Source organism: Hemibagrus wyckioides, linkage group LG28 (assembly GCF_019097595.1).
Source record: "Hemibagrus wyckioides isolate EC202008001 linkage group LG28, SWU_Hwy_1.0, whole genome shotgun sequence".
Taxonomy (NCBI): domain Eukaryota; kingdom Metazoa; phylum Chordata; class Actinopteri; order Siluriformes; family Bagridae; genus Hemibagrus; species Hemibagrus wyckioides.
In genome coordinates, this window is record NC_080737.1 from 15,169,524 (window position 1) to 15,195,659 (window position 26,136).

Below are 26,136 nucleotides of genomic sequence, written 5' to 3' on the forward strand. Positions count from 1 at the left end.
TACGACTTTGTGGCCAGCGGCGACAACACGCTCAGCATCACCAAAGGTAAGCCGGCAGAGCGTTGTCTGATTGTGGTCCGTCCTGGAGTGATTATGAAATCTAAAATAAAAACTTCAATTATATATACCCTGAACGTTACATGATACAGCGCTAACGTCCGCCGTCGTATTCCTCAGAGGTACGTCCTACTACAAAAAAAAAAAGTAACCTCGCGATGTTTAATATTTATATTTGACCTACATTTATAAGTATTTGTCAGTTTTTCCATTCAAAGTTTAAACAGCACACAGGAGCAAAGTGTCCATCAGTTGTTCCCTTCGGTAATGTGTTTTGAAGAGCCCATTAAAGTAAAAGTTTTCCACTTTCCAGTTCGGAGAGACAGATTGGGCCACGCCATTGTTTTTGTGCTAATGTGTAGGTTTTAGAGGTGGTGAGATCAGTTTAAGTTAAACTCGGAGATGAGTCAAGTTCCTCCGAACTTCTTCCTGACCCACTTGAACCAGACGTGTACCTAGCAGCCTAGCAATCTTTCAACATTTGTTTTAGTCCTCTTCTCCATTTACACAGGATCTGATGAAATGTTCCCAAGAAACGCACTCCTAGTTACAATTTACTTTTATTCCTTAAAAGCCCTTACTGAAATCTAAACCGTTCTCTCTGAACGAAAGAGCACCGGACAGTTTGTTTAAGGAGTCAAGCGAGTGGCCCGGGGCGTCCATCCTGGCTCAGCCGAGTGACGTCACTGTCTGGAAATCCACATATTTACCTCACATTCTCTATCTCCCCTCTGCTTCCTTTATCGCATGCAACATGTGCGTTCTTTCCACCCGGATTACTGAAAAACAGTATGGCAGCTGTGGCCAGGCTAGTGACGGCTTTTCATGTGGAGAGCGTGCGCCCCATGCTTTTTAATTACGTTTACGTGACGAGATTAACTGGACGGATGCAAGACGCATGTTTAATGCAGAAAATCTTGTCGTATTTCTTGCATTATTGACTTGCCGGAAAGTGATCCAGAACAAATCTGTATATTAAGACAAATATAACTAGGGCAAAAGTAATACATTGGGGGAAAGCTAGAAATGGTTAAATTCTGCATTACATTATGCGTATTTAAGAGGCATTTTTTTGCATTGTTCAGTTTCGTTTTAAATTTAGTTAATTTTGTTTGTGTTGCTGTTTATAAAGTATCATGGGCGCCATTGAACGTAAATCAGCCGTGCCCTGATCATCATTTAAGTGCGATTGATTTATTTATTAATATATACATCCGTACATAGAAGTTTAGTGTTACTTTAAATTCTGAAAAGTTTGGTCCGTCGAAGAATGTAATGATGTGTACAATTCTGAATTTTCTTTATCGATAAGAATTGAAATATTAGGTTATTTTCATAACCGCAGCAGCAAATTTGTGAATCTGTCTGCTATGAGTGTGACACAATGGGAGAACAAATCTAGCTATACACTCAACAGTAAATATAAAATAGTGTTACAACATGATAAATAGAATTACGTGCGCAAATATAGGCCTCCGTGAGAAAATTGCTTAAGCTATATACACCGACCAGGCATAATATTATGACCATCTGATTAATATTGTGTTGGACCCGTGTATTCTGACCCCTTTCTATCAGAACCAGCATTAACTACTTCAGCAATCTGAGCAACAGTAGCTCGTCTGTTGGATCGGATCACACGGGCCAGCCTTCGCTCCCCACGTGCATCAATGACCCTGTCGCCGGTTCACCACTGTTCCTTTCTTGGACCATTTTTGATAGATACTGACCACTGCAAACCGGTAACACCCCACAAGAGCTGTAGTTTTGGAGATGCTCTGATCCAGTCGTCTAGCCATCACAATTTGGCCCTTCGTCAAACTTGCTCAGATCTTGTCCATACGCTTGTCCATTTTTCCTGCTTCTAACACATCAACTTTGAGGACAGAATGTTCACTTGCTGCCTAATATATCCCACCCGCTAACAGGTGCCATGATGAGGAGATCATCAGTGTTGTTCACGTCACCTGTCAGTGCTCATAATGTTATGCCTGATCTGTACACACACACACACACACACACACACACACACACACGCACGCACTACACATCCACTGCAGTGTATTTAATGGATTTGTTTTTAATCTGCAAAAGAACATTTGCCATAGACACTTAGCTAGACAGTGTGCAGTCTGGTCTGTCTAGCTAAAAACCTGTTGCAGTGAACAGTCATTTCTTTAGAAATCTAATTCTGAGCTAAAATTGCTGCAATACTGTCGGATGATGTAAGCACAGTTGGATTACATTACTATTAAATGACACTTATTTTCCATAGTTATGATTTATTTATTTTTTTTAAAATTCATTTATCCCCTTAAAAATATCAGGATCCGCATGTGTCCAGAGTTACACTCCTTAACCGTCGTTACTACAAAACCCTCTCCTGTTGTTATTTTCATTGTGGTTACTGAATAATATGCTTTACGTGACTAGCCGAAAGGGGCGGGAGTCGCACAAAACATTGGACGGTTTGTAGAGAGACAAATGAGGGGTCATCACTTTCAGGAATTCAATGACGCCAAGTTTGTACAGCCAATTTGTGTAACCAGGGAAATGAGGATGTTGTGTTTAAAGAGAGAAAACAATTTCATTACGAATCAATAGTTCTGTATATCTTACTTTTTCTCCATTTTGGGTGTCTGAAAGGAATATTCATGGATCATAATTCAGTTCAGCTTTAACAGATAAATAGATTCATGGCTAATTTCCTAATCAAGCACGTAGCATGTTACGTATATATGAATATGAATGTAATGTTTTTGCGGTAATGTGTACATATGTATAGCTGTATAATTATTAGAGGTTGGTTGCGAAATTAGTTCGTCTGATGAAAAATGAAACCGATGATGATGATGAAGCAGCACGGTCTGTTTGCAACGGTTTTGTCATGATGCATGGAAAAACATCTTGGTAAAGGTTATCATGATGCAGTTTAGTGTACAGGACTCACACTCCTACCACATCACACACTCCATTAGTCGTTGCTGCGTTGTGTCCGGGTGTTATGAGTCTTGTGGCGTTTCTTGTTAATGTTTCATATCAGTCAGTGCTCTCGTGCAGAATATACTTCTACTACATCATAAGCACAGGTTTAGGGTTGATATAAAGGATTATAGATAATGGATTTGTTAAAGGTCCACACACTCCTGTTAAAATAACCAATCATCAAATTTGTAAGAACATCCCACTTCAGGTCACCCCACAGAGATGGATTTTAGTCATTTATAAATACTGATCATCTCTGTTGATTTGGATGGATGTTTTGAAGCATTGTCGTGCTGAAAGCTTACTAAAAGACACCCTGAAAGATTTGCAATGTAGTTGTGATTTCTTCCGTCTTGGATTAGTTCTGGCTGAAGAAAGGCAGCCTTAAAGAGTGATGCTGCCACCATCATGCTGCACCCTGGGTATGGTGTTCTGTTGATGGTGTGATTGATTCATTTTTTTATTTTTTAGATCAAACATAGCAGCGCCCTACCCCATAGCCCACACGTGAAGAATGAGAGATTGAGTAATCGGTATTCTGTAATTGGTAGATATTCCTGTAGCTTCTTTAATGTTGCCATAGGCTTCTTGGCATCCTCTCTACAGAAACACCTTGGGGTTATTTATTGATGCCAGCTGTAATAATAATTACTTTTGATTGAATGTGATTGGTTCATACAGCCACACCCTCAAGTATAAAAGTGTGGGTTTTTTTCTTGTTTCTGGTGTTTCTTTTGCTTTTATATGATTATAGATGGAAAAAAATCTGGGTTTCATTTTTTTTCCTGCCATTTTAACAGCTGTTACCTAAACACACTCGTTTTAAACGTATATTGGAGCAATTTCTAAATGTTCTAAATGTCTGCTTTATCAGGAGAGAAGCTGCGAGTGCTAGGTTACAATCACAATGGCGAGTGGTGTGAAGCACAGACCAAGAATGGACAGGGCTGGGTGCCCAGCAACTATATCACACCGGTCAACAGTCTGGAGAAGCACAGCTGGTACCACGGGCCAGTGTCCCGCAACGCCGCAGAGTACCTGCTCAGCAGCGGCATCAACGGCAGCTTCCTGGTGCGAGAGAGTGAGAGCAGCCCGGGTCAGCGGTCCATCTCGCTACGCTACGAGGGACGAGTCTACCACTACCGCATCAATACAGCCTCTGACGGCAAGGTGAGAGCATAACAGCACACAGTTTCCAACCTTCCACGTAGAACACGATGCTGTTCTGTTCTTGATTCTGATTGGGCAGGAGCTGTAATTGCAGGCTGTAATTCAGGTCACAGATTTATGTTAATGTATTTGTTTTAATTACATGATCAGTACCGAAAGCTAATGCAAACAGACTTGTATAGCTGGAGCTCCACATAATGCACATAATACAAGTCTTCTTGCTAACGTATGATTGTTGATATGATGCTCTTTTTTACATAAATTGCAAATTGCTCTCATAAAAGAAGGAATAAAACTCGGGAAAATAATCGGGTGCAACATGTCACACCAACATCACACCATCCAGTGTATTTCTATGTCCTAGCATTTAAATGAATGTTAAGATGTAGAAATGTTCTGAAGCTGATTAAAAATCAAATTTATTTTGCGTAGGTCGTTTAATGGATTGAAAAGAAATTACAACTTTACAGAGCCAGACGATTTCCGGCGTGATGCACCCGTATTAAAGCATCAGCTGAAATTAAGGCTGCTAGTCAGTCAGTTTTTTTTTTTTGGGTTGTTTTTTAACCTCCATGCTTCCCTGTGATTGGGATAAGCCTTAGATGCGTTTCGACACTCCAGTCTGCTCCTCCAGACATCATCTCTGGCCTACAAAACTGTAGGGAGGCTGGATACAATTCAGCAGTTACAGTTTTATCACCGATAAAGAATGTGTGTGTGTGTGTGAGAGAGAGAAGCATGTTGCTGCTCTTCATTGCTCAGCGCGATGAGGTGAGACTGAGGAATGGTGGGTATGAGAAGAATGCCTGCAGTGGAGAGACGATACACTTCCCCCCTCTCACTCACTTGAACCCCTTTAAGCAGTCACCCGTTTTCAGTTCATCTCAATCTCTTCAGACCATGAAACACCAGGTGATTAATTCGGTGGTAGTCTGGATCCTTCTTAATTTAGTGGATTCCGTCATTCTAGTGGCTTTTAGAGGCCCAGCTATGATTACCTCATTCCAGGAACTTCATCCTCAAGCTGTGTGTCACTTCATTTTATTTTTTTTTGTCATGCTAATAGTCATCGTCTTACTCACTCTGATGGCAGGCAAACTGTTACTCAGAGACCTGTGCACAAATGAACAGAATTCCTTAAATTTACTGTTTTTTTCCTAACCTTTTTATGGTTATGTCTCCACGAAATGTATCATATAGTTACACTATATTTCCATATGTTTTGGGACACCCCTCCAAATCATTGAATTCAGGGGATGGGCTCAGCATTACCTCTGACTGTTACAAAGCACTCACTGGAGACTCATTTCAGAATTGCAAAATAAATAAAAACATAACATATTTATGTACTGTGTCTACCGTACCGGTCCCTGTGTGCGTTGCTACTATAGAAGAAATAATATTAAATTGAATGCATTAATATTAAGACTGTCAGAGCGTCTGTTATAGAAAATAAATCAACAACTTCTAAGCAATCAGAATCAAAAACTCAACAGCGCTGTGGCTTTAAAAGCAGTTGTCTAGGAACTTATGCCTATAGAAAATTGATCTGAAGCTTAATAACAAAAATGAAATAGTAATGATTATTAATTTGAATAATATTTGTATAGTTGGTCTTGTGTTCATAAAATGATTTGAGTCTGTGATTATGAAGGTATAATGCATATGCAAAGCCCATGTCCAAATTTATTCCGTTTACCTCCCGCACAGCTCTACGTATCATCAGAGAGTCGTTTCAACACACTGGCCGAGTTGGTCCATCACCATTCCACCGTAGCCGATGGCCTCATTACGACGCTACACTACCCAGCACCCAAACGCAACAAGCCCACCATCTACGGCGTCTCGCCCAACTACGACAAATGGGAGATGGAGCGGACAGACATTACTATGAAACACAAGCTGGGCGGAGGCCAGTATGGAGAGGTGTACGAGGGGGTGTGGAAAAAGTACAATCTCACCGTTGCTGTGAAAACGCTAAAGGTCAGTAAAGCCTGGGTTGTTCAGTATACAGATACACAATGCATAGTGTGTGGACTTTCTTTACGGAAATTACGATTGGAAAAAAAACACGAGTGCTAAATTTTCTGTTTTTCTGGTTCCTTTAGGAGGACACAATGGAGGTAGAAGAGTTCCTAAAGGAGGCTGCTGTCATGAAAGAAATCAAACATCCCAATTTGGTCCAATTATTAGGTATCTATAATCCTGAGACCATTTAAAAAGTTCACTGATTACAATAAAAATCAGATAATAAGCCTTACTTCTACATCATTCAATACAAAGTCAATCATATTTAAATACCAGCATCTTGTAAGCTAATCAGATGTTATTATTATTTTAGGCGTTTGTACACGGGAGCCTCCCTTCTACATCATCACCGAGTTCATGACCCACGGAAACCTTCTGGACTACCTGCGAGAGTGTAACCGCGAGGAGGTCAACGCTGTGGTGCTGCTCTACATGGCCACTCAGATTTCCTCAGCAATGGAGTATTTGGAGAAGAAGAATTTTATTCACAGGTTAGAGAAACCTATAAAAGAGCACAGTGCACATTTATTGTCTTCAGTCTATCAAGTTCCAATATTGGACAGTTTTGTATCTTAAACTTTGTTTTTAATGGCATTCACGCTGTGACCAGGAACATTTTTTTGTTCCCTCTTAGCATTGCTCCGTTGTCAGTGCATTCCTTTATGATTAAAGCATGCATACTTTGTGGTTTTAGTAAATGTAGTATTTTGCTTTAGTGTATAGTAACCCTGACTGAAGCCCTGAACTCTTGTTGTGGCAAGTTGTATAGCAGGTTGAATGTTATTCCTTCTTATATAATAGTCTCTAATTTCCACATATTTCGTACTTAATGAAAAAATAACAAGGGATTTTATTTAAAAGATTGAATTCTCTTGGTTTTAAATGAAACACTTTCATCTCGTCTTCCTCCTCCAGGGACTTGGCTGCCCGCAACTGCTTGGTCGGGGAGAACCACTTGGTGAAGGTAGCAGATTTCGGTTTGAGTCGTCTGATGACTGGAGACACGTATACAGCTCACGCCGGAGCCAAGTTTCCTATCAAATGGACTGCACCAGAAAGCCTGGCATATAATAAATTCTCAATCAAATCAGATGTATGGGGTGAGTGAATAACTGCATCTTGTGAGACATCAGTTCTTGGGACATTTGCATAAAGGTATTATTGAACCAATTGTTTTGTTTAGCTTTTGGAGTGCTGCTATGGGAGATTGCCACCTATGGGATGTCCCCATACCCTGGAATAGATTTGTCCCAGGTCTATGAGCTACTTGAGAAGGACTATCGCATGGACAGACCTGAAGGATGCCCAGAGAAAGTCTATGAACTAATGAGAGCCTGTGAGTAACTTTGCGTTATATTAGAAATGAAATGCATTTATTTTATTTGAGGCAAACTCTCAAATAAAATAAATTCAAATGTTTTTGGCTTATAGGTTGGAAATGGAATCCAGCAGAAAGGCCATCCTTTGCAGAGACCCATCAAGCATTTGAAACGATGTTCCAGGAATCCAGCATCTCAGACGGTACATCAGTATCGCTTACTGCTAAGCAAGCATGCACTGTGTTTGCTTTTCCCAGTGTAGATAATGATAAAATGTTTTACCTTTGGCAGAGGTGGAGAAAGAATTGGGTAAAAAGGGTAAAAAGCTGACACTAGGATCCATACAGCAGGCCCCAGAGCTACCGACCAAAACTAGGACGATACGCAGACCCATGGAGAAAGACGGAGACAGTCCTGGTGAGCATCTCGTTTTAGAGGAAATGAAATCATTTGTCCAAGTTCCTTATAAAATCTGTTGCCTACATCTAGCATATTGGTTTGATCTGAAATCTGTGTTTTACAGATGGTGCTGAGGCAGAGGTAGCCGTGTCGCCGATGCTTCCTCGGAAAGAGAGGCTTTTGGTAGATAGCAATCTAAATGAGGAGCCAAAATCCAAGACCAGCCTAAACCCCTTGATCAGTTTAATCAAAAAGAAAAAGAAAACCGCTCCTACCCCTCCAACACGTAGCAGTTCCTTTAAGCACCCCAGGGACGATTTTAACAACGGCTCTTCGTTTAACGATGCCGCGCTAGGTATCGACCCTTCAAAGTTCCTCTGCCTCAATAATAATGGAGCTGGGGGTGTCGCCAATGGAGCCCCCGCGTATCCTGGCCAGGTTTTTCCTCCACACCCACGGAAAAAGGGCACAACAGGAACTTCCATTGTTGGAAGACTGGCCACGTCGCCCCCAGGAGATGATGATCTGTCCAACTCGAAGCGCTTTCAGAGGTCCTCGTCAGCCTCAAGCATGCCCCCAGGGTCAGACCGTACAGAGTGGAAGTCGGTCACACTCCCCCGCGATGTGCAATCTCGCCACTTTGACTCAAGCACCTTGGGAAGCAAACCTGCCCTGCCCCGCAAGAGCACACCCCGTGGTGGCACTCTTACCCCACCCCCACGCCTGTCCAAGAAGACTGAAGACGCTTTAGATGAGGTTTTTAAGGATTCTGAATCTAGTCCAGGATCGAGCCCCCAGACTCTAACCCCCAAGTTGGGGCATCGGCCACAAATGCAGAACGAAAGCTCCAAAACTAGTGCCTTCCAAGCAGACCTGATGAAACTGAATGCATTCTCTGCCCTGGGAGCAGCCGGGGAGGAGTGCAGGGCACGCAGACACAAACAACCTCTGGATATCTCGGGTCAGCGAGAGAAGGATAGGGGGAAGTTTACAAAGTCCAAGCCAGCTCCTCCTCCACCTCCACCCTCCAGTGTGAAATCCGGGAAGGTTTCGAGGAGCCCCACACAAGACCTAACTGCTGACACTAAAGTCAAAGCCAGTCTTGACCTAAGCCCCTCTGGCTCTGAGCAAGGCAGATCCTTCTTGCCCCAGGAAAGCACCAAAAAACTTAGCACCTCGAAAGCACAGCCAGCAAAGACCACGCCCACTTCTCCAACCAGCCAGCCACTGGGAGTAGTCCCCAGCTCACCTGCTGGAGATCAGGGCTCGGCTACGGCTTTCATCCCCCTCGTAACTACACGCCGCTCTTTGCGGAAAACACGTCAGAACGAACGTATTCCCAACTCGACCATCACGCGGGAAATGGTCCTGGAGAGCACAGAGCTTCTGCGTGCTGCCATCAGCAGGAACTCCGAGCAGACGGGCAGTCACAACGCGGTTTTGGAGGCTGGCAATAACTTGTCCAAGTTCTGCCTGAGCTACGTGGACTCCATACAGCAGATGAGGAACAAGTTTGCATTCCGTGAGGCCATCAACAAGCTGGAGAACAGCCTGAGGGAGCTGCAGATCTGCCCTTCAGCCACTGGGGGTGCCAGCACACCACAAGACTTTACCAAGCTTCTGTCATCTGTCAAGGAGATCAGTGACATTGTTCAAAGGTAGCGGAAGTGCCTCGGTCCTCCCTTTTAGTTTTCCCCTCTTCAGGGTAACCAGCAGAATAATGATCTTGGCAAGGCAGATGTAGAGGGGGGAGTTTTTTTTTTTTTTGTTCCTGAATGGCTGTGACATACATTTTTCCTAAACAATCTGAAATCACCTCTCGTTTTTGTTTTTTTTTAAAAAAAAAATATATATATACTGTAGGACTCTATACTGTAGGATGCATATCATAGGACAGAAGCGTCTTGGTGTTGAGCACAAATTGGAGGTCGGTTTTGATCATGATCTGAAAAGATCCAAGTATTAGTTACATTGGGTCTGTAACAAGAAGTGTTTCTTACAAAAACAAAAAAAGTCTTGTCAGATTTTGTTGATTACAGTATCAAAGACAAACCTCACATTATGTGTTATCTGGGGCTCACTCAAGAAAAATCCTCTCTAGATTTTTGTGTACAGATGGGAGACTATCATGGCTTTTTAACAAAGACCTTTGTTTCCCAGCTTTCTGTTTCTATTCCCCATTTCTTGTGGTTTTTCAGTAAAGGGCTCTGTTGTGTGATGTGTTACAGCCCCATTGTTCATATTGAGCCCAGTTAAGTATTAGAGAATCACTGTGGTCCAAATCAGCGCAGTTCTTCCTTGTGCCTTAAACGTTGTTGCCCTTAAAGACTGTTGCACCAATAATCAGCCACGTGGCCTTTACAGGACTTGACTGAGCGTTTTTTTTTTTTTTAACTTATACATTCAGCTACACAGTAACTGACACGGACGTCTGATTCCGAACACTACTGTCTCTAGGAGCCGGGGAAGGACTGGTGAAGCAGAACCAGCGAAAAGAGAACCTATGTATCTGAATGTTATTATTATTTTATCTAATGTCCTGTACGATCGCAAGCCGGCACACTTTGTAACGTCTTGCACACCGCTCACATAGATCCCTCTTACACCAGGTTGTTTTATGCGTCTCCATAATGTCACCTCCAGATCATTAGCTTAAAAAAAACGAGAAATGAGATGACGTTAAACATCACACAAAGATTAAATCCAATCCAGGACGCATTAATCAACCAGCTGTAAATGGGGTTCACATTGCTGAGAGACTATTAAGGATTAGAATCACTAACATGATTCGAGGTTTTCTGATGTCCCGTGGTTCAGTGGCACAGTCACTACTCGCCTTGTCGTTAAAGACTGAGATGTTAAGAAATCGTATACCTTCACTGCTAAGTCGGAAACTCTTACTAAAAAAAAACAAACAAAAAGACGTTCCTTTTTCATTTTACTCGTATTGTTTTACAGTATTAGTGTTTGCATTTTCGACACTTAGCCCTCTGACTGCCATGCTTGAGGATGATGCCAACCACAAGCTGCCTTAGTTTCAACATGGTACTGCCAATGTTGACTTCTGTTTTTATCTTCATAAAAGTCATGCCACTACTCTTTTTTTTTTTTTCTTTTTCTTTTTTTTTAATGCAAGCCTCACAGTTTTGTACACTAATTTCCTCGTCTTTGTAAATACACATTTCTTACTCTCTCCTTCATTTGTTCCTCTTTGTAACCATGGTGCAATTTTCCTGCGTAAAATACAAAGCGATTTTGTTACTTGAATGATGGTAGTTTTTGTTCATGGGTAATGTTTACTGGAAGGTCGGTGTAGAATTTCCTTTACACCAAAGCGCTGTTGAATTCTCCGTTCAGGATACGTTTCGGAGAGTTGTGCCAGCTTACACAAAGACTTACACAGGGACATTATGGTAAAATGTTTCTCATAATCCAAACCTGATAATAAAAACTGATTCAGTTTGAACATTTATGGAAGGAGTCTCCAGTGTAAGCACTTAAGTGTTTCATGATAGGAACATTTTGCGCTTTCTGGTTTTTCAGTAACATGACAAACGGGTTTTTTTTTTTTTTTATGGTGAAAGAACAGTTATGGATAGATGTTATAACAGATCTTAAGAACAGAAAAAAATAAAAATGATGATAATCCTTTGGCACATCGCTGTGGTATAAAAGGAATAACACTTCAGATATGAACAAGGGCATGCTGGTATTAGAAATTAAGCTTCATAACAGTAATGGCACCTCCTCCCACCATCACCTTGTTGATTATTTTCTCATAGCAGCATGACCAAGTGTTTTATTCCTTTAAATACTGGGAAGAAAGAAGTATACAGGCTTGGAACATTCACTTAAATGTATATTTCTTAGAAATATGGTGTTTTTATTATTACTATGAAGGGACTTGAACACGATAAACCAAATCGAAACCCCAAAACAAAAATAAAACCGACTGATTTTCTGTTTAGAATATTTTATTATCATTAAAATCAAAATATCAACATTTTAATCATGTACACGCGAGAATGCATTTTAATGTTAGCGCAGCTCCTTCAAAATGTACTCGTATGTATAAAGTTTATACATTTTTAAACTGATGTGGACGCAGCCACCAGTGGTTATTGAGACACTGAAGAGACGGACAGAGCACGAAGAACTTCCCTCGACACGTATGCCTCCTCTATAAACGAAGCCGCTCGAGTCACGGCTTTAAGCGGCGCTCCGCCCTCTCTGAAGAACTTCCGCCGAGGAGCCGAATTTCGCCACGCGGAAGCCGAGAGGAGGTGCGTAGTGGGATTTTACCTGATCACCCTGTGAGCAAAGCGAGAGCGTGTCCACACGTTTAGTCATAGAAAACGTTAAAGAATTTCCTAGTCGAGGGTTACCAGTGACTCGCGTATCTGCTGTACAATGGAAAGAGTGCTGCTATATACCCTGCCCCAACATAGTTAGCCATATATACAGCTGCAGAGTAAGTGTTTTATATGGTACAATGCATGAAACCGACGCTGAACTCTTCCCCTCTAACGCCGCAGTAGATAGACACTTTTTGTGATCTGTGATGTTTCTATACAAGCCTATAAGACAGCGGCGGGTCAAATTTACAGCCAGGACAAGCGCGTCTACCACACGGCATTTTACGAATGGAACTTTTTCCTGTCGCACTGAGATCGATAATAAAATAAAAATGTGTAAAACCGCATGTTTAATTCTGACGGAGAACAGAATAAGATTAGGTGGTTATATCATTAACATGAATCATGAGACAATAAGGCAACAAATCAAATGCTGGTTCTAGTTCTAATGGACATGGTTTGAGAAGGGAAAACTGACGCCCAGCACAAAGAGATGGTGGGGAGGAAATATTGGGAAAAGGGAAGTGCCTTTTCATAAAGTGTCGTCTTTTTTTTTTTGAGCGAGAGAGACTTAAGACTCTCCAACATCCCCAGGAATTAACACACACATAAAATATACACTGTTAATCTGACGGGATTTTGCAGCTAGTATGGACGTACCACCTGATCCTGAGTATCGGTATTATGGGCAATACTGTCTCAGAAGTCACAGATTTTCTGTTTTGACTGACGTTTTATGAACATTCTCGGTGTTGACTAACAACAGAATGTTAATTGAACATCGTGCAGTCATCATGCCTTCGATGCTTCTCATACGTCTGACCAGTATCAGATAATCGGCCGATACTCAGGTAGAGCATGATGGAAGAAACAGAACGTAACTGAGTGAGAGTGAAAGTGATCAAGAGAGGGGAGAATCACAGACAAACAGTCGTGCCTGTGTGTAGTTGCCTCCGTTCGTCGTCGTCCTTGTTCACGCCCCCCTGCAGGTCGGGAAAGGACGAGGCCGGGTGGAGCGATGGAGAGGAGAGGAGAGGAGAGGTGGGGGGGTGAGAAGGTCGAGTAGGTAGTGTTGGTCATTAGCAGCCGCATCCTTCTCTCTGAGGCTGTGCTTCGCTGGTTAGCCGGCCGCCCTGAGGAGCAGAGGGCTTGTGCTGGACCCCTGATTCGGCTGCGTTCAGGTCCAGGCTGCCGTCCTGAATGTTCTGGTAAATCTTTTTTGCTGCCTCCAGGAAAGCATCCTCTACATTCTCACCTCTGTGGAGGAAAAAAAAACAAACATAAAAAAAACCCTGATGCAATGACAGAAGTGTTGAGCAAAAATCCACTGTTTGTGGGGGAAAGAGGAATAAGACAGAATCTTATTTATTTATTTTCAAATAAACATGTCAAAGTGCTTCACACCACCATGGCTTCATTTATCCTTTACACAGCATGCCCTGCAACTAACATTATCTTCGTACCGCTTATTGCTTACTTACGTTTTTGCACTGGCTTCCAGAAAGAGCAGACCTTCAAAGCAGAGGACAGAAATGTAAGAAAGTGTAAGAGCAGTGATGCTGTGTGTGTAGGTTTACAAGAACCTGATGTATGTTAAGGTGCAAGAAGACTCCTCCAGAATCTCACCGTTTTCCTCAGCAAACTGCTTGGCTTCTTCATACGTCACATCCCGCTGTGCTTCCAGGTCGGCTTTGTTACCTATGAGAATGATCACCTGTAAACACACACACACACACAGCTGTCACTTTCTAAAATAAATATTCTGACAATGGCACGCTCATTAAAAATACATGCATCTTGAAATAGGATGTTGGGGTTGTGTATAAAACACTGGCTCTGAGGCGTATTTTATATATATATAGTTTATTTGAAGACTCAGGAATGGAAAAAAAGCTCCTGCAGATGTCTACTCACAGTATTGGGGTTGGTGAGGTTCCTGGCATCAGTAAGCCAGCTACTGAGATGGTTATACGTGCTTCTCCTGTCAGAGTGATCGACAGAGAAGAGGAGACAGAAAGAGAACACTAGTTGTTATGAAAGCAATCGGAAACACAAACCGTGCCGGCTGAACACAGCAGACAGACAACATACACACCTGTCATTATATTCGGCCTTATTGCTGAGATACTTATATGAGATAAGTATGTGTTATATAACCATCTAATCACACATTCACTATCCTTAGGGTAAAATATTGGGCTAATTCTAAGACAGTCGTGACTTAAAATTACTCTCTCTTAATCTCAGCTGCTCAATCGTATCATATCTAAATTCCTTTAAATAAAAATGTAAGTGTAAATCCAAACACTACCGCTATCTAAAATAAACATCCAAAGAATGGTACACCGATCAATTATTGAAAATACATATGAGACACTTGTTTCGGGGCAAACAATTAGCTTGGCCCCAATGTGTATGTTTGGTTTACGGAAAAAGTATACTGACAAAAATTTAGGTGATAGATGGGAAAGGAGACAACTGAGGAGGTCAGAGACTTCCATGAAACGAACCTTCAGTTGAGGCAGACCTTGCATCTCTATGCAAAGCTGCACTTATTGTTACTCTGATTAGCGTAAACAATACAGATACCTTACCTGGTGATGTCGTACACCATGAGCGCTCCAGCGGCCCCCCGATAGTAGCTGCGCGTCACAGCTCTGAAGCGCTCCTGCCCTGCCGTGTCCCAGATCTGCAGCTTGATCTTCTGCCCGCTCACTTCGATAATCCTTGTACCAAACTCCACGCCGATTGTGTGGGGGCAGTCCGCCATGACTGCAGAGGAAACGAGAAATTACATCATTTCTATGATCACTTAGGAAAAAATGCTGGAGATATCAGATATTTCACAGTGTGCTTCGAAGATGCAGGTGATTCAGTGAGAAAATGCATTCAGGCAGGGCTTTCCTACTGGACTAAACAGTCCCACATTCTGTTGTCATTTTTCATTGTCAGCTGGGCCAAACGATCCTAAGATAATTCTGGTTATCTCTCTTGCCAGGGTAGCAAGATTAGCAAACAGGATGTGGTGAGAAATAGTGCAGATCAAATGCAATCGACATCAGACAAAAAGCATGGCTTCCGTAACAGTGTTTAATAACGTTCTCTGTTGAATACAGTAAAATACCTAAAAATCATCTTTACAAAGACAGCTACTCAGGCCTTGGAGACACTCCACTGACGCTACAAGCATCACTTGATGCATCAGAATGATCATCACTTAAGAACATCCAGAAATGCCTCATACTTTCACTGTGACAGGAAACAGACACAGACTTTTCCAGACAGGTCTGGAGTCAGATTAATAACCACAAGGCACGGCCTTCCACGGTGGCTAGTGGAAAGTGCATGAAATAGCCAAAAGCTGACCATCACACCCATTCCAGATGTTGTCTATTCAGCATTAGTGAGGTCACTGAGAGAGGAGGCAGTTCAGTGTTTCAGTTCATCCCAAAGGCGCTCAGTGGGGTTGAGGTCAGGGCCTCAGGACCTTCCACTCCAACCTTAGCAAACCATGTCTGGAAATCATGCAGCAATCATGCTGGAAAATGTTTTCGGACCTTTAGATCCAATGAAGTGAAACTGTAATGCTACGGCATACAGTCATCCTACACAACTGCATGTGTCCAGATTTGTGGCAACAGTGTGGGGAAGAACCACATAGGTCGGGTGTCCACATACTTTGGCCATAGAGTGTACGAAAAAGAGATCCAAGCACATACAGCAGAGGTTTCAAACACTGTTTAAAAGAAAATGGCAACAGACAGAAAGAAAAACAGGAAAAAAAAAAGCCTAGCGTATGTGGGTGGACAAGGCGACTCCATGCTTAAATGATAAACAGCACATTTTGTCCTGCTTTTACTAACCAGAGAGCTCAACCCTTTCCTTTGTTTTATGTGGGTTTACAAAATGAAGTTTGTGAAGTCACAGGAAAAAGTTCACCTAGATAAAGTCTGCTAAACAAAAGCAACACCAAAGCAACACGCCCTGTTTTCTTTCCCCTTCGGTGAACCAGCGTTTCTGTTGGGAGAATTTTATTTGTACATGGTCTGACCGGTGTTTTAGCCAAAGCATAAGAAAAGCTTACTTTTCAGTCGCGTGAATTGCCGGAGGATCAAGAACCATAAATGGACTGACTAAACCGTGGCACCTCTGCAAAGAGACAGGACTGGATTCAATTTGTCTCAGAGAGGTGTAGTTCTGTATCCATAAAGAATTGAAGAAGACGTTTAAAGGTTTGTTCTCGTTTCCTTCCATTAAAAATACCTCACTGCCTCAGCTAGAAGAGCTAGAGTGAGTTTCTCTGTAACCTTTTCTCTTCACACTGCACAAGTTCCTGTTTATTTTGTGCTCTCAATGGCCCACTTGTATGGAGTGATACAGGATGCATCATCGGTGAAAGACGGGCGGCGCATCTGGAGCTCCGCTCCCACGGTCGAAAGTCCTAAACTTTCATTATGCGTTTTGGAGATGATGTTCATCAAGCACTATTCAGAGTCAAGAGCCTCATCTAACTGCTACATCCTTGCATGCCTTGTGCTTACATATTCGAGTTGAAATGGTGCGACACTGGGTGTGATACTTACATTTCTTTTCTGTAAACTGGTGAAGCAAACATGACTTCCCGACCCCCATATCCCCTGAGGAGAGAGCAGAAAACACGTGTTACATTCCACACAGAAACGTAATAGTAATGTGTCACGCAGTACGACAGAGCCTTCTCTTTTACATTTATGAGCAGTGCTAGAGTCATAGGGTCAAAAAGATAGAGGGGAGAATAAATGCACAGTTCTGAGGGGATTGAAAGTATGAACAGAATTTTTTTGCTGCCAGCATAGACTATGATGTAGTGTTGTCTGACCCATTTATAACCCCCACGCTCTCTCATTCATACTTACCGATGATGATGTATTTAAAAATGTATGAGTAGTTGTACGGTGCAGTGGCCATTGTGGCTCTGGAAAATAAAAAACAAAGGGAGAGAGGAAGAATTAGAAAAAAGTTAAATCTGTTCTTTATGTTCTGTGATCATAAAGACTGTCCTGTCGTCATACACTGTGGTTATAACTTGATCAAGACGTTTATTACCACTTATTTTGATAACGAGTCTAAATCTGTGACAAAATCCAGTAACATGGCGTCTTTAACCGCATGCAAGCTCCTTGATTTTATTAGCTACTAACAACTTTACTGGGGAATATTTCAAGTTATTTTTACACGGCTTAACGGGATGCTTTCACATTTTTGCTTTAATATGTGTCCAGTGTCCCGGCTAATCGTGGGCGTGTGTGACCTCATGCATAAAGAAGAGGCTTTCCTCCGAGTGTGTTACACTGCCCTGTGATGCAGCAAGAGGAGCAGTCTGAAAAAATGCATTTGGCTGACTTCACAAGTGTAGGAAGAAGCATGTGATACCCTTCACCCAAGAAGCTGTCATATGATCAGGAAGCTCGAACTGATGGGAGGACTAAACCAGGAAGAAATATAAGAAAAATATCACCCTACTAGGTGTCCAAATTTTGTTCTGTCATTCTTTCTAAGAGAGAAAAAATTGGGCATGTATGTGGTATAATTCCACTGACCAGGACCACAGAACAAAAATAAATAAATATTTAGATTCGCTCATACAAAGAGAGTATTTCGAAGATGTTTCACCAAAAGGATGTACCTAGCTAAGTACATTTATAACTAAATAATAAAATAACTGTGGAAGAGAGCTGCGGATATGATGTAGAGCTCTGATCAGGTGCCTTTAGAAGGAAAAAAAATAAATAAATCTCAGAATCAATAATCTGATTTTGTTCAGCAAGGAAACAGAGCACATCCAGACGGTAATAAGATGAGACATAAGCCAGAGGATACAATTGAGTTATGCATTAAAAGCTGCCCAGGCCTTCTGAAATATGACTTAATAGCATTACCTTGAGTTGTGGCCTAAAAGGGACTCACAGCGGTTCTCTATACATAACCACGTGTTAATCCAGAAACTGAGGAATAGATACAGAATGAAACATCTGGACCATCTTACCACGGAGTCGATCAGTTTTGAACTGAACACGATGACGCACGACGAGTCTGTACACTCTTCTAGGACCAACTGTTATGAAGTCACACCAGTTTTGTGAGATTGATATCAGTTTTGGAAAATCGCCAAGCGATTTTTTTTGGTGGTTCATGAATAGCTGATTTTTTCTTCTTCTTACCATTTAGAAACCGTAAGCTCTCAGCACACCACTGCTTTTGCACCTCCACTTCATATGAACCTGCATCATGTGACTATTACATTAGACTACATGTAAAACATGTGAGACTTCAGCAGTGTAATTACCCATGCAAGGTGATCCGAGACCATACATCTGATCTGAAATATGACCTAAACCCACCCATGGAGTTATATTATATACTATCCCCACACTGGAGAGTGATAAAAGCTTTCTCCCTTTAAACTCAATGCGCTGCATTAAGGAGAAACAGAGGAAAGCATGTGATCTGTCTGCCGTCTCAGCACTTCCCTTCCCTGATTCAGAAAGCAGAAATCTCTCACAAGTGTTTATATTTTACTGCAGAACAGCACATTCTCTGATTCACATTTTAAAACCATTACATCCAACACAACAAACCCAGTGACTTCTTAACTGCAGTGAGGAACAGCAGGCGAACTAAACAGGTCATGGTGGATCAGAAGACTGGAATACCACCCTGGGTTGGACACCAGTCCATCGTGTGCACGCGCACACACACATTCACACACTTATTCACACATATGGCCAATTTTTACGTATCCAATCCACCTACCGCTGCCAGAGGAAATAAGAGAAGCACGAGGAAACTCACATGATCATAAAGTATGGCAAAACAAGTATCGAGTCTCTTTGCCCTGAACACTTTGCTGCGTTGATAAACTGCACAAAGCACCGTGACTCTTAAAGTGTAACAAACTGAGACTCCTTAACAAAAATCTGTTAGTAATCAAGTTAAAACATGTTTTCTATTAAATTATGTGGACTGTCCACCTCCACATTTTAACGTTCACATGTGCTAGTGCTTAACTTCACATAAGTACAAAACAAAACAATAGGGTGTGCTCTTATGTGAAAACTAATAATCATACAGTACAGCAATTTTGTCAGTGAGTCTCATTTTTAGTTTATTAATAAACAACATCTGACTGCTTACAGTTAATGTTATGGAATGTCTGTGATTCCTGTTATTGATTATTAATAAATTCAGTTTGATTTTATTTACACTGACCAGGCATAACATTATGACCACCTGCCTAATATTGTGTTGGCCCCCTTTTGCTGTCAAAACAGCCCTGACCCAACATGCACTGTGTATTCTGACAGAACCAGCATTAACTTCTTTAGCAATCTGAGCAACAGTAGCTTGTCTGTTGGATCGGATAACACGGGCCACAACCTTCGCTCCCCACGTGCATCAATGAGCCTTGGCCGCCCATGAACCTGTCACCGGTTCACCTCTGTTCCTTCATTGGACCACATTTGATAGATACTGACCACTGCAGACCGGGAACACCCCACAAGAGCTGCAGTTTTGGAGATGCTCTGATCCAGTGGTCTAGCCATCACAATTTGGCCCTTGTCAAACTCGCTCAAATCCTTACGCTTGCCCATTTTTCCTGCTTCTAACACATCAACTCTGAGGACAAAATGTTGACTTGCTGCCTAATATATCCCACCCACTAACAGGTGCCATGATGAGGAGATAATCAGTGTTATTCACTTCACCTGTTCATAATGTTATGCCTGATCGGTGTATATGGTGCTTTTAACCATGGACACTCTCACGAAGCAGCTTCACAGATATCCAGATATAGATACAGAGTTAGATTTATCCCTAATGAGCAAGCCAGAGGTGAAGGTGGCAAGGAAAAACTCCCTGACATGACGAGACAAAACTCAATCTTCTAGCTGGCACCGGATAATGCGATTCTAAACAATTACCTTTCTCTGACTGTATACTACATACTCAAGCAATATTAGGTTTATTGGAAAGATAAGCATCAGGGTCATTTTTAATACTAGGTGTATAATATCCATGTGAAGCTCTCGACTGTACAATGAAGGGGATTTTAGAGTAGCTAAATCTGTCCACGTGAAAGCATTCATATCTATACTATTACACTATAAACAGTTTTATCCTCCCTAAACTCTTTTGTTTGTTTGGGTATTGATTTTATATGATTCAAAAGTAAAAAATGAACATTTTTAAGCAATCATTATCCTTCATTACAACGTGGTTCAAAACATTCCGAGAATCGATTCATGAATCGATTCATGTATCGTGAATCGAATCGTGACCCGAGTGAATCGTTACACCCCTAGATCTCAGGAATTGACAGCAGGGGCTCGTATGCCCAAGCTCGTAAATAAACGTGCTACAGCTAGTCAATAACAATTATGTAGACAGCAAACACCTAGCTAATTGTCTCGAAAAGGCATAAAAGCCCAAACTCACACAATAACCTGAAACATATCTGGACATTACTGGTGGTGTCATTGAGTTACTGTATATCTAGCTTGCTTTATTTGTTTCTGTCACGCACAATAACGAAGCCCTCGTGGCATTCAAAATGACCACTTCATATTATGTAAATAAATTCAAACGAGTCGTGTGTAGATATTAGCTAGCAGGTCGAACAACACACCATCATCCCTGTTATATTCTACAGATGCTAAAACAAAGCTAACACATTTTAATAAAGCTAGATTGACAGCAAAGTAAGCTACGACTGGACTAGTATCGAACCACCTGAATATACCAAAAAAATATTAAATAATACTCATATAATCAAAAATACAATGTGGGTGTAGTCCGGTACCTAGCTTCCTGTTTTCCCAGAGACACCAACAGTCCATCAATTTGCTTCCTACACTAGCTAGCTAGCCTGCTACATTGCTAACTGTTAGGCTTGCTAGCTATGCTTGCCTGAGTAGAATTAGCCAGCTTGCTAACCGGTTATCCCGGTTTTAACCCAAAATATTCACTCCTAACAGGCACGCCATGGGACTGCTTATCCGTGACAATTTTATAGTAGTGTTGGAGAAAATTTCCATGCTAATTAGACGCAAATAAAGTCCTTACCAGGGGCTGTGGTGTTGATTTCACGCCGTGAGCTTTTCCGAACGGATCTGCAGCTTCCTCTGGGCTGGAGGAGGGAGACTGCCTGTCCAAGATGGCGGCCCACACAGCACAGGGTTTCCTCTATCGTACACAAAGGGCGTTTGACACTACAGAAATAATAATTTAAGCATGCTTATCACTCAAATAACAGACGTCCTTGAACAAATAAAGCGATATATTTGTTGATTTGCAGCAGCAAGAGTGAAATTAAACTAACAGTCTAATATTGTCGATCTAATCTAATCTAATCTTGTTGATCTGATTTGTGATGTACCATTCGAATGAGAGCAGTTAATATTGTGACATCTGATTAAAACCATCCAAATGACCAGATGTTTGTGCACACCTATCGCGCCCTGGTTCTTCCCCAACCTGCTGTCACAAGCGCACAATTGTATAGGATGTCTATGTATACTATTAAGATATCCCTTCACCTAAACTATTGGACCCAAACCTGTTCTACTATGACAGTGCCCCTGTATTTACATTTAAAACATTTGACAGACACCCTTATCCAGAGAAACCTACAACTGAGGGTTAATGACCTTGTTTAAGGGCCCTGTAGTAACAGCTTGGTGGGGCTGGGATGTGAACTCACAACCACTTCAATCAGAAAGGGCAATGACTTAACCACTTAGCAACCACCTTCTGTGTGCAAAGTGAGATCCAGAACAACGTGGTTTGCCAAGGTTGGCAAGGAAGCACTGCACAGAGCCTTAAGCTCAACCCCACTGAACACCATTTGGGATGAACCCAATATCAGCAAAAAAATGGAAAATGGAAATGAGTAGTTGTACGGTACAGTGGCCATTGTGGCTCTGGAAAAAAAAACAAACAGAAAGGGTTGGAAAAAAAGTTAAATCTGCGATCATAAAGACTCTCTTGTACTCATACCGTCTGGTATAACTTGATTAAGAAGTTTATTGGCACTTATTTTGATAATGAGTCTAAAGCTTGGTGGGGCTGGAATTTGAACTCACAACTTTCCATGCAGAAGGCCAATGGCTTAACCACTTAGCAACCACCACCTTGCACCTTGTACGCAAAGTGAGATCCAGGACAACATGGTTTGCCAAGGTTGACCTCAACCTCACTGAACACCATTTGGGATGAATCAACATCAGCAAAATCTTTGTAAAATGGAAATATTGTTTTCTGAGATTGGTTAACTTATTTACCCAATTACTAAATTCATGCTTTCTGAGATAACTAAGATATTAAAATTTTTTTTTAAGTTTCATGCTTTAAACTTACCCTGTAGTACCCTGTGAAATCACCAAACACCATCACTACCTTGTGAAATCACCAACCCTTTCAGTCTATTTCTAAACAGATTTTTCAACTGTATTTAAAGCAGGGTCATACAGACTTTAAAAGATTTTGTACACAGATCTAGTTTGAAGATTAGAAAGTCATCATATCATGGTGATATTCATGCTTTAACAAGCTTTAATAAGGTGACTTTGTCCCTGTCTTCAAAAGTATGTGTCAATTTATTTAAATATAAAACACCAAATTGATTACCACTTTTTTGTTCTGCTTACATTTTAATTCATTCATTTGGGAGAAAGAGATATTTGCAACTGAAGCACGGAGTCGAACTTCATATTGCTGACTACAGACATTTTACTGTTGCGCTATCCACTTCCAGTTGCTGAGAAACAGAAGAGACTCGTTTGAAATTGTGATTTTAATACAGATAACTTCATTTATATACACTTCAAAACACAATCAATCAATTCTGAAGAATATTTAAGGTATGTGGACAGATAATGATAGACACTGCTCTCCATGCCACAGTGACACTTACATGGCTTTCAAAACGTACCTTAGACCTGACAGCAGTGGCTCCGTACCTAAAAAATACTTTGTTATTTACAACGTGTGATCGATTTTAAGTTAAATGAAATTAAATGTATTTATTTACATCCATGACCTCTTCACAAAATCCTATCCATTTCGTTTCCTATTTAAAAACAGTGGCTCATCACTTTAAGAAAAACAAAATTATTCAAAAGTTGTTTTTTTTTGCCAAACATGTTGATGACAGGTACCCGGGCGATAAGAAAACTCATCACAGTCCCTTTGGCCATCCTTTAGTCTCTTAAGTCCCTGATTGGCTGTAGGAATGTAATATGCCACATATAATGCAAAAGTCTTACAAAAACGTAAAGAACGACAAAACATAACTTTTGAGCATTATTCTCTATTCCTTCACAGGTGCATCACCATCAGGCCAACCAGCATGCAGATGTAATGCAGTGTTCCTGGGTGCCAGCAGGGAGCACTGTTACATAAGTCTGTATCACAGCAGTGGATGTTCACTCCAGGAAGCTCCTGCTGCTGGCAGTGGCGGGACGTGGCGCAGCCGCTGGTCAGGACGATACCCAGTGCCACTGTGGAGCCAGAGACAGGGCAGACTTGTGATTATCCCAATAGCACCTTATAGTAAACAATTTTTTACTATACTAGTATTATTCTTTCAGATCTCTTCCCAATACCTCATCTCTTTTAATTTCCTCCTAAAGACTTGCAATATAATCCTAAATCCACAGATTTAGGATGACCATAAATAAAGTAAGTTTTACGTTATCTTTTAATATAAACGATGCCCTTATTTTACAGTTTACACAAAATCTTATTTTACATCAGGCTTATATCAGCCTCCTGCATCCCAGCCTCCTTCAGGAATGCAGTGCATGTCAGGATAATGAAAAAAAAATGTTTTATGCCTATCAATATCTTAGCAAACACGAATATTTTTGCTGCTTGTTATAAATGAAAAACCAGCTGTGAAAACTAATCAGTGTCATGTAGGTGCTAATTAAATTTCTTCATGCCTTCTTCATTATGTTCTAAGGGAAAATCTATGACAAATCTCCATCTGTATCTCTGCATTCATTAACTTTGGATTGATGGCTGGGTTTAGATGCAGCTTGTGTCTGAAAAACTTCATGTAAGTGAATCCTTTAGAAGGAAATAACAAGACTCCATAATTAATTGAAGAAGGCCTCACCGGCCTCTATAGTGAGGGTCAATTATATTCAAAGACAAAAAATTGGACCAGAAATCAAATTAAATTAATTTTTGACCAAATTAAAAACTGACTGAAAGAACCAACTGGTAGACACTTCAACTTACAAGACCCCTTGTAACATTATGATTATACTTTAATCATACGCACATCATACTTTTTTGATTTTGTTGAACATCCATGAAACAAGTTCCTTACTTTTATCACTTGCGTTAAAGCAGATAAGCAGATGTTCCCTCACCATCCTCTTTTTTTCTATCTCTTGTACTTAATAAGGTTTACCTAATAAGGGAAAAGGGTAAAAATATGGGGAAAAAAGGTAAAGTGCTCTGTCCTTTCCTGTGGTGGGAAATTTACTGATTGATGCAAGAGAATTAACACTGAAGAGCCCTCCCATAAATTTTGAATAAACGTCTCCTTACAGAAAGCTTCACAGCATGTTTCTTAATCCATTATTACATGACTGAGCACACACACACACACACACAGAGTTTATATACATGTATATATACAGAGAGAGAGAGAGAGAGAGAGAGAGAGAGAGAGAGCTGTTGTCATTGAAACGATAATAAATCTAAATGAGTGCATTAATATAAACCTGTGATCTGCCTTGTAGATAGCACTACTGTCAGAGCTGCTGATACGAGAAAAAATGTCTTTGTTATAGAAAATCTGACCAGTCAGTATCAAGAATTCTACGATACACTATGATATAAACAGTAATAATAATCTATATGCAACAGTGCATATATTTATGCACTGCACTCAGCTGTATTAGATTTATCTGAATGTTGCCTACTCCATTATAACTTCCATACATATCATATCAGGGTTTTTTTTTACACGTCTTTGTTCTGCTTTGGGGGAAAATTTCCACACCATGAATGACACTTTGCCTTAATACACAATGTCCAGCAAGCAGAAGCTGCAAAGCCTGTTACATAACTCCTCAAACAGTACTGAAAACCTCCTTTGCCGAGACCGAGATGCTGTTCAGGTCCAGATCAAACCCATGAGACTCAAAGGCTTCCTGCCTCTGCCTTAAAGCAGCCTGGTTTCACACGTCAGTCTGTCCGCTTACTGACGACCCATCATCAGCACTCTATGACCCGGTTATTTCCCTGAGCTGGTGAAAACAGTGCTACCTCAGCCCTTCACCAAACATGCCGAGCTCTACAAACGTCTCCGAGATTGATGCCTTGTCTTAGGTGGACAATAGCGTGTGTGTCATTATTGAATCTTTTAAAGTCTGGGATTTGGGTCCCATGCAAAAGAGATTCGTGATGGAGGAGGAATTTACAAAATAAGGACAAATTAAGACAAATTTTCATTATTAATGTCTACATAAACCTATCTGTAGTATCATTGTCTTGATTAATGACGTCACCATTAAAATGAGGTATTAAAACAGGAACTTCGGTCAGTATCATAATATCAGAGCTTCAATGTCATTCTGTATAGGTATAAATAAATATATTTCTTTATCTTAAAGACATTTTGATAAAGACAAATGTAAACAGTGAGGCTAAAAACCATTTGTAAATTTATTTCTGAATAAAATGCACTCTAGTAAATATAGATTTTTACTTGTTCAGTTGGTTTTTATCTGAAACCCCCTCATCTTGATGCTTAAAATATAAAATAGGTT

General features: G+C 41.0%; 2 protein-coding genes across 3 annotated transcripts in view; one reads left to right on the top strand and one right to left on the bottom strand.

Moving 5' to 3' along the window:
• Positions 1-10,879, top strand: part of abl1 (c-abl oncogene 1, non-receptor tyrosine kinase) — a 37,476-nt gene extending 26,597 nt beyond the window's left edge. For both annotated transcript variants that reach the window (XM_058383835.1, XM_058383836.1), the window contains exons 2-11: positions 1-46; positions 3,917-4,212; positions 5,923-6,195; positions 6,321-6,405; positions 6,554-6,731; positions 7,156-7,340; positions 7,424-7,576; positions 7,672-7,761; positions 7,851-7,976; positions 8,083-10,879. The exon at positions 1-46 is cut by the window's left edge and continues 113 nt beyond it. In XM_058383835.1, the coding sequence (XP_058239818.1) occupies positions 1-46; positions 3,917-4,212; positions 5,923-6,195; positions 6,321-6,405; positions 6,554-6,731; positions 7,156-7,340; positions 7,424-7,576; positions 7,672-7,761; positions 7,851-7,976; positions 8,083-9,620 (2,970 nt within the window). In that variant the 3' untranslated portion in view covers positions 9,621-10,879. The remainder of the gene's footprint in view (positions 47-3,916; positions 4,213-5,922; positions 6,196-6,320; positions 6,406-6,553; positions 6,732-7,155; positions 7,341-7,423; positions 7,577-7,671; positions 7,762-7,850; positions 7,977-8,082) is intronic.
• Positions 10,880-11,914: 1,035 nt separating this feature from the next.
• Positions 11,915-21,540, bottom strand: rab14l (RAB14, member RAS oncogene family, like). Its single transcript, XM_058383837.1, has 8 exons — positions 21,416-21,540; positions 17,209-17,267; positions 16,897-16,950; positions 14,908-15,085; positions 14,228-14,294; positions 13,940-14,027; positions 13,795-13,825; positions 11,915-13,570 (listed from the first exon to the last, which is right to left on the bottom strand). Exons 2-8 carry the CDS (start codon positions 17,258-17,260, stop codon positions 13,393-13,395), a joined length of 648 nt encoding a protein of 215 aa, XP_058239820.1. The 5' UTR covers positions 17,261-17,267; positions 21,416-21,540; the 3' UTR covers positions 11,915-13,392.
• Positions 21,541-26,136: the final 4,596 nt, after the last annotated feature.